Raw genomic sequence first — 14,868 nt, forward strand, 5'->3', positions numbered from 1 at the left:
AGCTTAACTAACTTGCTCCTGTAACATGGCAAATCAGTGACAGAAACGGGAGCAAACTTTGGAAATTGACCTACCTACCTTAATCATTCTTTTGAGACTGGCAAGTGAGATGACACTCCATCACTTTAGTACATTTTGACAAAACCATTACAGATTTAGTCACTGGCACTACTAGGTATTATTAAGTGAGGCTTTGTATAATAAAAAAGCCAATACATGTTTCAAAACACCTAGTAGAAATGTTTTCACAACAATTCAAACATAAAAGTTTCCAGTGATGAGATCACAGCTGAGAAGACCACTGTCAGACTGATCAAACTTGAAAAGTAATGATTTTATGCAAAAAATGCAGAAGAGTTTGATGGATTCTTTGTCCCAATACCAGAATTTGTCTCTCTAAATGACAGCTCTCTTGTATAATTAACAGATTCATTTATTCAATGCCATTTAATCAGGTCTGCTTCCATTACACTGTAACAAATGTCAACTACTGAGAGATTACAAAAAAGAATTAAGGCATGTCAGTATGTGAATTATTAAGTAACACATCCAAGGCTTCTGCCAGGGCAAAGGCAGGCCATTAATAAGTTTATATAGTGCCTAGCACAATGAGGTACTAGCCTGGCTAGCACAATAAATTAGCAGTAACCACATAAACATCACATGGTTGATGTGGATGATCAAAATGGAAATCTCCTGCAAAATCTGGTTAGGTGAAAATTATATATCCAAAGGTTTTTAAAACCTCAAACACCTCTACTCTAATAAAAGGCTTTTCAATAGTTAGTTGATCCTTTTACATCCATAAAGCTATTTCTTCTGTCAGCATTTTGCTCCTAACATGTAACTCAAGACTGTGTATGGTTAATAAAGTTATTCTGTTACATAACCAAGGTAATTACACAATAGTAACGGGTTCAGAGGCCTGTTTGTGGATTATCAAATGAATACAGAACAGTGCTCTATTTAATCCAACCAATGTGATGCACTAAGCTCTTAAATCTCGATCAAATCAAGCAAAGTAACAAGTTACCATTTCCTCCAGCAACAGAGAGTCTAGAAAAGAGATGAATCACATTCTATAGAGAGCACCATCTGGTCACAGAAGCTGAAGTAAAAGTGTTTTTGTACTAAAGTTTATTGAACTAATATCAACCTAGATGTTCCCACTAACTACATAGCTTTTGGAAGCCTTCTCTCCTGCCACCTCTCCAATCACCTGAGGTAGTCTTCTTTTCCCAACAAACCACATCTTATGTAACATGGGGCCTCTTTTGACATTCAGGCAAAGGCATGACAGGATCTGATGCATCATCCACACAGTTGTGCCTCCAGCCATGTCACACATGCATGGCAGGAAGCATGACTATGGGATCCAGCATCAGGTCCTATCACGCCTCATTGCCAGTAGAGGGAGAATACAGGATTGCAAGTAACAAGCTCCTGCAGCTGAGTCCCATAGTTAACAGGATTCACAGCTGTGGCAGTACCCCCTGACTGCCAGGACCAAGACTCCCATGAGTCATGGTGCCAGGACCCAGGATCTCACAGCTGCAGGGCACTGCTGGGAGGGAGAGTCCCCTCAGTTGTGGGACTCCCAGTCCTGGCTGTGCAGGGTATGTTCGTGCTGCACATGCAAATTAGAGCTGGATAGAAACCAGCAGCAGAGTAGTTACACATTTTCCAGCAATAACTTTATAGCTGGTTGGACCTTTTTAAGGCACAACAATTAATCTGCACTGTGTAGCCAGTCTAAATTAACTGTGAGATTAACCCAGCAATTATGTGACACATTTAACATGCAGAGGAGGTCATGGACCACCTCCTCAAGGCAGAGACTAAAATTCTCTCAAAGCACCATCCATACCAGTGATGCCCTATACAAGTCAATAACAAGGGCTGAGCTGCAGTTGCTACATATATCATAGGGAAAATAAGTGTGCTTTAAATAAGGTTGGCTACTTCAGCTTTAAAAAGTAGTGAAGAAAAGGAAACTTGGGTTTTCAATTGGGTTACCAGCTTCACTTAGAGCTGAGCTTGAAGCTAAACAAAAGCATGTACACAGATGTAATAGTTTTATTGGCAGTGAATAATACGGGAATAAGTTATTATGATGTTACCATTGCATCTGTGAGCTCTCATTGTGGTACAAGTGTAGCAAAACCATTGTAACTTTAACCTGGATTGAAATAGTGTTAAGGTTGCAATAGTTTTGCTACACTTGCACAACTACAAGAACATGCAGAGGTAATGGTTACATCGTAACAGCCAATGTATACTTCAGAGTAGGAACTCTATACTGGAAGTTAATGCACAGTCCAAGCTGCACTGGTCTGTGCTGTTATTTTAACCTGACTCACATTGGCCAACCCAAATTAAAAATGTACTCTTTCTTTTTGTTAAGACCTACCCTTTGAATTAAGAAAGCATTAAAGAAATGGAGAATTACAAGATTAAAGATACCTGCAAATATACAAAGAAAATAAAGGGATATTCAGCTTAGACTAATGAAAACAGGCATTGTTGCATCTGATTCCAGCATTATATATCTCCTTATTAAAATTAATAGTTCTTTGAATCATCTATGATTCTGAAAAATACTGTGGTGAAACATCCCATTTTATAACATGACCGAAGTTCACCATCCAGCTTAGTTTTCTTCCTTCTTAATCATTACATAAGGTGTTATCCTGCATTTACCTTTATGTGAAACTCCAGGTTTTCATCCATGGAATAGATGTGATCAAAGATGTCATGTGCAATTCTTGGAATGATGCCCATTAGCTGAGAGTCATGTAGCTTCCCCTAAAGACACAAAGACAAAGTGTAACATCGAAATGGTATTTCATGCACAAGTGTAGAAAAAGCTTCTCACAAACAGATCTTTGCTTAGTGGACCCCTATGAACCTGTCCCCTGATCTCCAAAGATTTGCCTTGTATAGATGCACACAAAAAGTGGCAGAATGACTCAACATGTTAGCATTCTTCCCCCTACAGAGTACCTACATGTTTTGGCAGCTCCTTGCATTTTGTGCATCATGTTGTCCTGCTGACACACACACTATCACTCTGTGATTTAACATACCAAAGTAAAGACAAAAGCACTTAAAATGCTCTTCCTGTTTAAATTCAGACATTTGAAAACCTGTAGGAGAGGAAAACTCCTAAACCATTCATCAGACTCTTTTATCATTTCAATAGTGTTGACAGCTAGAAAAGAAATGCTTGGGATGGAGATCTGCATTTCAATAATATGATGCTGTTTCATTTTCCTGGACCCTAGTGGCAGGAAATGCTGTGTTGCAGACATTACCATTCTCTGTATTAATGCCTGCTGCCAGCTTTCTGCGCGCTAAGCAGCTGCACTGAATATTAAATAAAAAACAATTTTCCTGATTGCACAGCATCCTTCATTTTTCTCCTCTACAAAGAAGTCAGCTTTATAAATAAGAAACTGAACTGCATAGTAAAAAAAATTAAATTATCTTAAAAACCTGAGGTGGAATCCTTCCATGAATATAGCAGAATGGTAACAGCTTGGAAAAAATATTTGAATTTAAAAAGAACAGAAAAAGGTGTTTCATATCTTTTGTAGTCATTCTCAGCCCTAGTAAAAAATGGCCTGATGATGCAATATAAAGATTTTAGGGAGTAGTTATTTATTTATTAGATGTATATATAAATTGAACTGAATAGACTTGAGATGATTTTATGAATTCCCAAAATCCCATGGCAACACCAGAAAACAGTATGTTTCTGTATTTTGCCCTGTTAGGGTATAAAGAGGAGTGAAAATTGAGTAATGTCCATATCACTTTAGACCATAGGGTACCTTTCTAAATAAAGGTCAGGAGTAAAAACATGTAATTTGTAAAAGCAATACTAAAAAGAAAAAATAACTCAATTCAAGTTAGAAAGAAAAGTCTACTTAATAGCTCTGTGTATACTGCATGTATTTCTGACTCTTACTGGTGTGCTATGTACAACTGCCCTAGCAATTAGTCAGCTTTTATTACTGTTCTCAGATAAAGTGCCTGTGGACATCATTGGCTGCATTTAAATGTACTGGGGCTGGCTGAGTGGTAGCCAGCTTATAAGCATTAAGCCAGGATGAAGAAAATTAAGCATGAAAAACTAGCACATTCTATATATAGCTGTCCATCTAAATTTAAAGCAGTCACTAGCTTTCTGCCCTTGAATTACAGATCTTGGGGGAAAACTGGAAAACTGTCAGTTACACTGTTAATTCCTTCTCCTATAAAACAGAGTTTAAATATATTTCAGCATGAATATTCTACTTATAAAGTGTGTATATGTTTGATGTTCATACAAAATCACCATTAACTATACATCTGACATCCCACCCACCTGTTCAGAAAAGCCTACATTACACAGCAGAGTGGTTTACAGCCATCAGTGAAAAGGAAAACGGAGGTGATAAATTAACTGTTTCAGAATCCCTAATGAAAAAAAAAAATACCCTTGCATTACCTTGCCTACATCTGCACCATTATGACATGCTATTACTGAATTGAAGCTGCAGTATAATTTTAATACCATTTGTTCCTGCCCCTTAGATCAGCCTGCAACCAGCTTTGCTAGCATAACTGCCTATCTGCTAGTACTGCCTGGAGACTACATTCTCTAACAATGTAATGGAGTTCATTACAAAACTAGAATGTGGGCATTCACTTCATATTTATTCAGAGAACCAGAATGCCACTGACAATAACTGCTATTTTTTCTCAAATAAATGATAACAGAAAAACATAAAATACATGTTCCCTTCTCCTTGATAAGCTCTGCTCTTACACTATTATCATCTCCTTATGCAGAAAATAAAGGAAATAAGAAAAAAAAGAAATAAAAAAATACAATTCAAAGGCATTGTATACCACTTATAATTATCTTCCAGGGACAGACCCTGTTACCGCTGGAGTGAGTGGAAGCAAGATCACGTTCACTGGCCTACGGAAAAAAGGAAAATCAAAAGGTGCAGCATAACCTGCAGTTACACTGCTACACTGAGATGCACTGAACCAAGAGGAAATTGTTTTACTTCACTATAAATGGAATTTCACTCAAATCTGAGTTCATTGAAGCAGGACCCATTACATTTCCACAATAAAGTTTCATGTCAGTGTTGGAAAGCAAGAAAAACCAACACGGCCTATTCATACAAAAGTTACAGTTACTGAACTTCTTCTATTACAGCTGTAACCTCAAAAATGCTTTGGAGGATTGTTCTATCACCATGCTGACAGTGCAGTTAGTCAATTCATCAAAGCCCCAAGATGGCAAATGCAAAACTCATTAAAAACTTTTATTTTACTAAGATCATCAATCCCTACATTTTAACACAGCAGACAAGCAGTGGCTAGTGATGTGTAACATTTGAAACAAAGTTTTTTTTCTATTTCAGGATGATGAAATAATAATGTCAACCTAACAGAGGAATCTGCTATTGAAAAGTCTAGAGTGAAGTCAAAGCCAATTAAGGAATCAATGAAGTGTAAGCTTGTGAACATAACTAAAAATGTAGCTACCCACATACAAACAACACCCATCTCTCTCCCTGTGCAAAAGTTACATGTGCAAGACATGGGTTTCCCAGAGTTCCATTATACTATCTTTTCCCATGAAGGCTTAACACTAATATTTTTCAGCATTTCACATTTTGTAGAAACGCCTGCATAACAGCTTTACCTTAAGGATTTTAAAAATTTCTTCAATTTTAGAATGGCTTATTTTTTCCCAAAGTACTGTAATGGCATTACAAGAGGATGCTGGGCTAAAAGGAGGATTAAAACCGAAAAAGGATTTTAATGTGACAGATTTCTCTCTAAAAAAAAATTACAGAAACCCTTCCTTTTCTACAGTACTTCTCTTTATCAGAGCCTATAATTCTAAATATGAATTGGCTTTAAGAAATCCTTCCCCACACTGTGGAAGCACTAGCTCATGCCCTGCAGGCATTTTGATTTAATTATGTTCTGAGCTGGTAGATTACTCAGTCATTGCACCATCTGTGTAGATTGAGCTAGTGACTCCCCCGCCCTCACTCTCCAAGAAGGCAAGGGCAGATTTAATTAGACACAAGGCATCAGTTATAACATCCCTCCCTCAGTTTAGGAGTTACTGTGGCAATTGGACAGCAATTCCACAATGGCCAGTCAGGTTAAGAGAACATCATGCTCTTTCTCCCTTCACCGTTAGGTTAGGTAGGTCACCTCTGCTATTCATGAAGCAAATCTGCTAAGCTAATTAAAGCAAGCCTCTTTCTCCTTTTATGGTTCCTTTTTTTCCATGTCCTTTAGTACTACATGTTGTAGGCCTTCCATTTATAGTTGGCAACTTAATTTGAAAATATGCTGGAAAAAATTATCCAGCATATTTTCAACATAAACTGATTTCAGACGGTTCTTGCTGTAAAACAGTCTCAGCCCAGTACTCAGACAGCAGGCTATGTAAATAAAAGCCATCACATAATTAAATGTTTGATTTAATCTGCTGATTTTTAGCAAGAGATTAAGATATCATCTCATTGGATCTACTTATAGGCTGACACGGGTTAGGGCAAAATGCCCTTGGGCTCCAGATCACATTATACTTTTCTCCATGTGCTGGGGACAAGGATACACTTAGGAGTTCAGCAGTTAGCCCTGCATTGCGTTCTTTGAGAGCAACGTCTCAGGAGCTCAGCTATTAATGCTGCAACATGAGTGAGTGGGGCTCCCAGGAGAGGATTGCAAATGAGAAACAGAAATAGAAGCATGAATTTTCAGAATGGCGCATTCAAGGCAACACAGACCCTCAGCATTGCTCTTGTTTTGGGATTAACAAATCCCACTCAGATACTTTAAAAATACACACATGCCTAACTCGATACATTAAGTCTGGAAAAGCTATTGTTGACTTGTTAATTCACTGCTTTTTATTTTAGCAACTTGTCAATAAAACATTTGAAAGCATTCCTGAGGAATGTCCGCAGTCTAAGAGGTATTCTGAACAAAACACATCACTGTCACTGATGTATTTACCACTTGTCTAGAAAGCTGAACTGTACTTCTGGTATATGTCTGACTTGGAAGCAGCTGGTCCTGTCTGATCCTTAAGATGCTACTATATTAAAACATGTTGTTCCTTACCTCCATTGTATGCGTTTTTCCAGAAGATGTTTGTCCATAAGCAAAGATTGTCCCATTGTAGCCTTCAAGGACATCTGCAGAAAAGAGGAAAAATTTCAAAAATGCACATCATTGTCTTAACAACTGAAAGATCACGAAAATAGTATTGAACAACTCACCATTTAAACCATTTAAAGTTCAATGAGAAAATAAAGGGTTTGGGGAATGAAGAAAGAGCAGATGGCTGCACTGAGTTTCTTTGTTCATGTAAAAATAGAATTTCTTTCAATAAGATGTAATTTAGATAATTAGAAAATAATTTGTGCCTTTATTACTTTCCTGAGGAAAAATCCTAGATGTTAGGTCCCATACAATATATTTACTGGAAATGGAATGGAGAAAATTAAGTTTATCTGAATTTTAAAGCACAGAAGAAAGTTTAATTTATATTTATGTCCAATATCTACTATTTCTCACAACAACTGAATTGACAATATTTCAAATTTAACTGATTTCCCAGATTACCTCTGGTGGGTGTAAGGAACACAGAGGCCTTGGCATAAATACCTCCATCTCAGATACATCCTCAATTATATAAATGTTGGAATGAACTTTGGATAACCTTATAGAGAAACAGGCTTGAAAGACCAGATTTCATGTTTTTCCTAATGTAAACAGGAAAACACTGATTTAGATGATTGCCTGTAGTTGGGGATTCTCCAAAAATTACTCCAGAATTACCACCCGCAATGGCTCCTTTAATGTTTTTCATTTCGCTGCTTGCCCCCCGCCCCCCTGATCGGTGGAGGGAACCCACCAGCTGGCCCATTTGCTGCAGATCACCGGGACGTGAAAACCGCAGTTTTAAATATGCTGTGGTTTTCATTTCCTTGTCGATCAGTGGCAATGGCCCAACCAGGGGGTCCCCTCTACCAATCAGGAGGGAGGAGGGCAACTGGTGAAATGAAAAACATTAAAGAAGCCACTACAGGGGGTAATTCCAGCACAATTTACAGAGATCCCTACCTAAAATCACATAAACAAAGCAACTAAAACCCATTACCATCAGGAACAGCACTTGTTGTTAAGAATGGAAACCTAACCGATAACTTCTGAGGCCATCCTAGATAAGCAGTTGTTAAGTATTTGTCATAAATTCTTCACTTTGCTGAGAAGGGGGTCTTCATTATCAACCCCTTTCATTAATATATACCTAGTCAGGTTGTAAAGAGATGCACATCATTAACGATTGCATATGGATGATTGTAAACCTGGGGGGAAGTGGGGAATCATGGACCCAAGCTGCTAGAAGAACAAAACAAGACCTCAGAGTTCCTGGGATCCAGTCTACACCCATCCGTCCAGGTGCGAGTATGTTTCTGCATTCCTATTTCCTTTGTCCCAATCTGGGCATAGAGGGCTTTCCTTCAGTGTGGGGAACCTCTGGGCTAGGTACAGACATTTAAAAAAGCCCCAGGCAAAAACAATCTAAGTTGCACAGATTTCTGTAAGCAGCATAGTTTAGATTGGTAGCAAACAAAACACATTTGCCCTTTGGTGGGGTGGCAAATCTTAGACTGAGTTCTGTCATTTTTAAACTGGTCTGTTTGTGCCAAACTTCTGCTCTGTTACAGGTATAGACCAGTTTCTGATCATTTATACCAGTAAAAGTGTAATTTCTGTGCCTGGCCTTGGAGTTGGAGTCTTATGGCTCATTTTATTCTGATCATACTCGCAGGCAAGTATGTATCTGACAGGGTGGGATAAGCAATCCTGTGAAGCATGTTGTATTAAGATTATGCAATTTAGTTTGGAAGAGGTGCTTACAGAAGTGGGTGGCTGCCTACCAAGGCTTACAGAAATCTAGGAAGAAATAAAATATAGTACAGTACCATGAAGAGTTGTAAAAATTGAGTTATTATTGTTTAAAAGATGAGAACAATTTGATGGATCCAGTTTGGTAAGTAGAATTTAAGCTACTAAATTCCATTTTGGCCATGCTACATAAGCAGAAAGAGGTTATTAACTATGTTAGTCTGAAGTCAGACATAAGGGCAGGGCAGATATGCACTTTTACAGACTAACTGAATAGGAGACGTATATAGAGCAAAAGCTTTTGTAAACCCAAGTTCATTTCATCACAGCATCTGATGAAGTGAACTTGGGTTCACAAAAGCTTGTGCTACACATATCTTATTTAGTTAATCTATAAAGGTGCATAACTCCCCTGCCTCATGTTACATAAGCCATAAAAACTCAGTAAGAACCTTAGCTTGGGATGTGCCTCTCTTCTGGATAACTAAGTTTCCCAGGTACACTCAAAAGGAGGGACTGGACCCCAGAACTTGCGTCTCCCAAGGCAATGCAATAATAATCAGACTACAGAGATGTGCTCCTTCTCATTTGCTGCCCAGACTCTGCATTTTATCTTAGACCGGTGATTCTCAACCACAAGATCTCTGTAAGCTGCTGTTCCCATCCTCTACATGAGGAGGTAAGTGCTCTCCTCCCATCATCCAGTGCCCTGCATCCAAACCAGAGACCTTAGCGGTGCCTACAGCTGCTCCTCTAAGAACTGGCATTGCCATCGCTCTCCATCCAACCCGTGTGCTAGCTGCCCCACACTCCCAGCAGCACACACTACTATGGTGTGGGGGCATGCTTTGCAGCCTGACTCATCCCCTCTGATCCTTCAGTGCTCCTGGGGCCAGTGAGAGGAGCCACAAGGGCAGCTCTGCTGTGTGAGACCATACAGGAGCACCCCTGGCAGCGGGGGGTCATCCTTGTCCCCCCAGATACAGACTGGGGGTGGGGAAGGGACAGACAGGGGAAAGAACAGGCATGGCATGCTCAGAGTCCTGCCCCTGCAGCCCTTACCTGGCATGAGCTAGATCAGAGGCTCTTAACTCTTCTTACTTCAAGACACCTCCCCATCTTTTCTGAATGTAGATTCCAGTTCAGTGATTCTCAGCAATTCAGAAAGTTATTGGGGGGGGGGGGGGGGGGGCCCTTGAGGCTAAAAAGGTTGAGAACCACTGTAATAGTCACTGATTTAAAAAAAACAAATAAACCAAAAAACAGAAATAAGCCTGGCCACATAGACTCCCTCTCCCAAGGCAGTGCTCTAGCCACTAGTGACTAGACTGTAAAGGCATGCTCTTTCCTGCTTGTCTTCTCTCTTGGAACATGACTCTTGAACTCGTGGCCCAAGAAGAGGGCCAAAAGTGCCATCACCCACCTAATTTATGTTTAAGATACTCTCTGGGGAAAGCAGGAGATGTAGGGTGAGTAGGGGCTACAGTCCAGGTTTCCCACTTTCTGACCAAGTGCTCTAATAAGCCTACTAGGCCAAAAAGTTAACACTCTCAGCCCCACCACATTAAGCTCCTACCTCAGAAATGGGACAGGGAATACTGCATCACAGATGAACAGAGGTGTCTAGAGTGTGGCTTAAGTTAGACACCTAAGCTCTGGAGAGGGATGGAAGTTCATGCTTACCCTCTGCTCAGCATTTCCTACTGGCTGCCTTTGGATTCTCCAAATTGTCCTTTAGAGCAGCATTTCTTGCCCCATGTGTCGCAAGAATATATGAAAGGGTCATGAACAAACTTTAAAAATGGATTCTCTTTTAAAGGAGAAAAACATGGGGAACACATGGCTTTTCCCTTGCAGGATGGCAGAGTTCCCTGCCCCTACCCAACATATACCCCCCTTGCCCCACACACCCATCCCCTGCCCCACACGCTGGGGGGTCAGGGCCTGGGGGCCAGGGCAGCAGGTCAGGACTGGCCATCAATGTTTACAAATGGGTCCTGGTACAAAAAAGGTTGAGAACCGTTGCTTTAGAGATGCATGCTTCTCGCTCTACTCTGCAAAGAGCACACAAAGAGCACACAGGTGCCTGCACTTGGTCTAACTGAATCACTCTTGAGGAGTGGCTAGGTCTCCTGATTGACTGTACAGAGATCCTTGGGGCCTAAATATGGTCAAACTGGATCACACTCCTGAGCCAAGGTGCAGAGTTTACATTGCAGGACCCCTACATCCAGGTGATTCCAAAACCAAATTGAATCTAGTCTTTTGTGAAGAACACAAAAGAGCAAAAATACTACACTGCCCAGCATACTCACCTTTCAAGGATAAAGACAAATGATCAGGTAGGTCATTTGCTTGAAGATTTACTTGCCCAGAAGAGAATAGGACATTTTCTTGGGCAAGCCCCACAGACTTATGTCTTTAAAAATAAGGTATGCTGCTTAAATTTCTACCCCTCTAGTTGCTAATAAACAAGTCAACAAATATCCTTCGAATATGAACAAAGTGTAACCAATCCAGTGCTTTTTTACCACAGGAACCTTACTCTAGTGGAGGCATGTACCAGAGCAAGAAGACAGTTGCAGGAATACCATATGGGGTATATTCAACAGTGGAAAGGCTACAGGGTGGTTCTATCACTCACACTTCCTGCTAGGAGCTTAAGGGGAACTGTGAAGTCCCAGAATTGTGCTATCTGCTACTATAGCAGCCAGGAAGCTGTAGGAAGAAAAAAATTGGTGGTATAGAGAAAAAAAATGTTCTCCTGCCTTCTAGCATGCAGGAGCCGAGTTGAGGCTTCAAGGCTAATTTAAACATTAAGTGAATCCTCAAACAGAATCCAAAAACAATACAATAACCTGTTAGGATTCTCAGCAGCCCACCCTTCCCTTGCTATTTCCAGTTTGTGGGGAAACGAATCCTCACCTCCTCATTGTCCTTTAAACACAAGCTATCTATCTTGTCTAACAAATCTTTGTTTAGTGGGAAATAGCTAGCTGTGTTGTGAGCTCCTGCTCATGAAATCTTATACGTTCTGATTCGGTTAGTCTATAAGGTGCAAATCTTTGTTTAGACAAGTTATGTACATTTATGTAGGGGGATGGGTATAAGGAGGTTTTGCACAGATGGCAAAAAGAAAAGGAAAGAGGAGTTACATCAAAAAAAGGAAAGAGATAAGGAAGGGGCTACTAGGAAAAGAAAGGAGAGATGAACCATACAGAGATGTGGTTGAAAATATAACCAGATGGAAAGAGTGAGAAAGGAAACAGAGGAGGCAGAGACTGAAGACCAATTAGGCAAAAGTATACAATGACTTCTCAAACAGTGGGACTGAAAAAGAAAAAAGTAGAGTCTATTTTTCAAATGTTAAAAAGAAAGTTGACTAGTACAATATCATAACTAGATACTCTTTGCCAATTTATATTACTGGGGAGTGGCTTTGAAGTGGCAGAGGTAATGTACTGACAGATGCTTCTGAACCGTGCCACTGAGACAGCATGATTAGCCCGGGCTCTGGAGGTGACCTGGTGGGATTCTACCCACGACTGGGCAGTGGACATCAAGGGCTACAAGCTGTACAGGAGGGACAGAGCAGGGAAAAGAGGCAGGGGGGTAGCACTGTATGTCAAAGAGCAATACATGTCCTCAATGATCAGGTTGAGGTTGGGGGAGGGGCAAAATGAGGCACTCTGGGTAAGAATGCAAGGGGGTCATGGGGAAAGGGACTTGTTAGTGGGCGGCTACTACAGACCGCCTCACCACGGGGATGACCTGGACCTGGAATTTTCAGGTCAGCTCACAGAGACTGTGATGTCAAGGGATGTGGTTGTCATGGGTGACCTAAACTACCCAGACATCTGCTGGGAGGAGCAGTCAGCCAGATCCAACCAATCACATAGGTTCCTAGCCGAGATACAGGACCTCCACCTAACCCAGGAGGTGCACAGTCCCACCAGGGGAAATGCCTTGCTAGAGTTGGCCCTTGCCACAGGTGTTGACCTGGTGAGGGGTCTGCAGGTATTCGACCACCTGGGTGACAGTGATCATCGCCTGCTTGAATTTACAATCCAGCACAGGGTGGTGAAACCAAGCAGCAAGGCAGAGGTCCTCAACTTCAGGAGGGCCGACTTCGGTAAGCTAAGAAGGTTGGTAGGAGAGGCATTGGGGTCTCAGAGCCTCAATGAGATGGGGGTCCAAGAAGGGTGGCTGTTCCTCAAGGAGACGATCCTCTGAGCTCAAAGGGAATCAGTCCCAATGTGCACCAAGGTGGGCAGAAGTGCTAAGAAGCCCCCATGACTTGGCAAAGGCATCCAGGAATGCCTAAGGGCAAAAAAGGAGGTGTACAAACAGTGGAAGCAAGAAGATATCACCAAGGAGGATTACACCTCTGTTGCTCAGGACTGCAGGGAGGTGGTTAGGAAGGCCAAGGCTGAGATGGAGCTAGGGCTGGCAACCAGAATTAAGGATAACAAGAAGTCCTTTTTCAAATACACAGGGGATAAGAAGAAGGCACCAAGTAACATGAGGCCCCTACAGGATAGGCTTGGCAATCTGGTGATTGCAGCAAACAAAAAAGCTGACCTCTTTAATGAACTCTTTGCCTCCATATTCCTGAACAGAGACCGAAAAATTTCCCCCACCAGAATTGTGGATGGACACAGGGGCAGCACTGCCATGCCTAGAGTCAGGGATGACCTAGTTAGGGAACTCTTGGAGGGGCTGAACATATTTAAATCAGCAGGGTGTTACCTTCGGAGTGGCGGGGTTCTCCTGCGGGAGAACCAGGTTGACCTGGTGTCCACCATGGGACTTAAAAAAATTTCGCCCAGCCCGCTCTCCCGTGTTGCAAACAGTTGGCATGGGCCCCCTGGCATGGCCCAGAAGTCTGTTAGGGGTCGCTGTGAGCACATTGCCTGACCATTTGATCCAGGCGGGCGGACACTTTTGGTGTCTCACCCCGGTGGAAGGGCCAGGTGCTACATTCTCAAAACTCTAAGGAAACGTTCGCGGAGATTTTCAGGAACACGTTTTTCAGGACCCTAAATGCCTATCTTTGGTTCCAGAAGGGCAGTCAGAGAAACTTCCAGGGCAGAACCGTGCTGCACCCAAGGGCCAAACCCAAGTTTTGTGCCCCACTGCCAAGAGAGGGATGGCAGACACTTCGGCGTGTGAGCTCCCGGTCCGAGTCTGGTTGTCACGCCTGGCCCAAACCCCCTGGGCTATGGCTCCTGCGGGCCCGAGCCGTGCTCAGGACGCCACTCCTGCACTCCTTTCTTCGATTGATGTGGCAAACCCTCTTTGGGGGAGAGCTCTTTGCAGGCCAGCAGTCCCCCTGCCAGTGTTCAGGCAAGGTGGTTACCTCCCCCACCCTTCTTCTCTTTTCTTCTCTACCAATCAATGTGGCAACTGCAGTCACATTGGGGAGGGCCCTTAGAGGGCTGGCAGTCCCCCCCACCAGTGTTCAGACAAAATGGCTACCTCCCCTACCCACGTGACCTCCTCCGTTGGAGACGAGGCTCTTCCCCCTCCCCCCAGAGGAGGAGGTTTGGCTGAACCCGTGCCAAGCAAGACCAAGCTGCCCTGGGAGCCCTCCCAGAGGTCTGACCATGCTGAGAGACACCGGTGAGAGTTGGCAGGCCCAGCTGGGGGAGCCCCCCGTGGGTCCCTGCCCTGCCTCTCCACCCTCCCCGTCTCAAGGATGCCATCTTCATCATCATCCCGCATGGGCGGGAAAAAAAAACTAGGTGATTGCAGCACTGATGCCTACACAAATCAGATGGGTAACAAATTGGCTAGATGGTCGCACCCGGAGAGTGGTGGTGGACGGGTCATTTTTGACCTGGAGGAATGTGGACAGTGGAGTCTCCCAGGGCTTGGTCCTGGGGCCTGTACTGTTCAACATCTTATCAGCGATCTGGATGTGGG

The 14,868-nt window shown here is 42.4% G+C and overlaps 1 protein-coding gene across 2 annotated transcripts in view; it reads right to left on the reverse strand.

Moving 5' to 3' along the window:
- The window catches only part of KIF5C (kinesin family member 5C), a 168,781-nt gene that overhangs the window by 101,646 nt on the left and 52,267 nt on the right, over positions 1-14,868 (reverse strand). For both annotated transcript variants that reach the window (XM_059727397.1, XM_059727396.1), the window contains exons 3-4: positions 7,150-7,223; positions 2,701-2,805 (exon numbers count right to left, since the gene is read on the reverse strand). In XM_059727397.1, coding sequence (XP_059583380.1) covers positions 2,701-2,805; positions 7,150-7,223 — 179 coding nt within the window. The remainder of the gene's footprint in view (positions 1-2,700; positions 2,806-7,149; positions 7,224-14,868) is intronic.

The sequence above is a fragment of the Alligator mississippiensis genome, chromosome 4 (genome assembly GCF_030867095.1).
Source record: "Alligator mississippiensis isolate rAllMis1 chromosome 4, rAllMis1, whole genome shotgun sequence".
NCBI classification, from domain to species: Eukaryota; Metazoa; Chordata; order Crocodylia; family Alligatoridae; genus Alligator; species Alligator mississippiensis.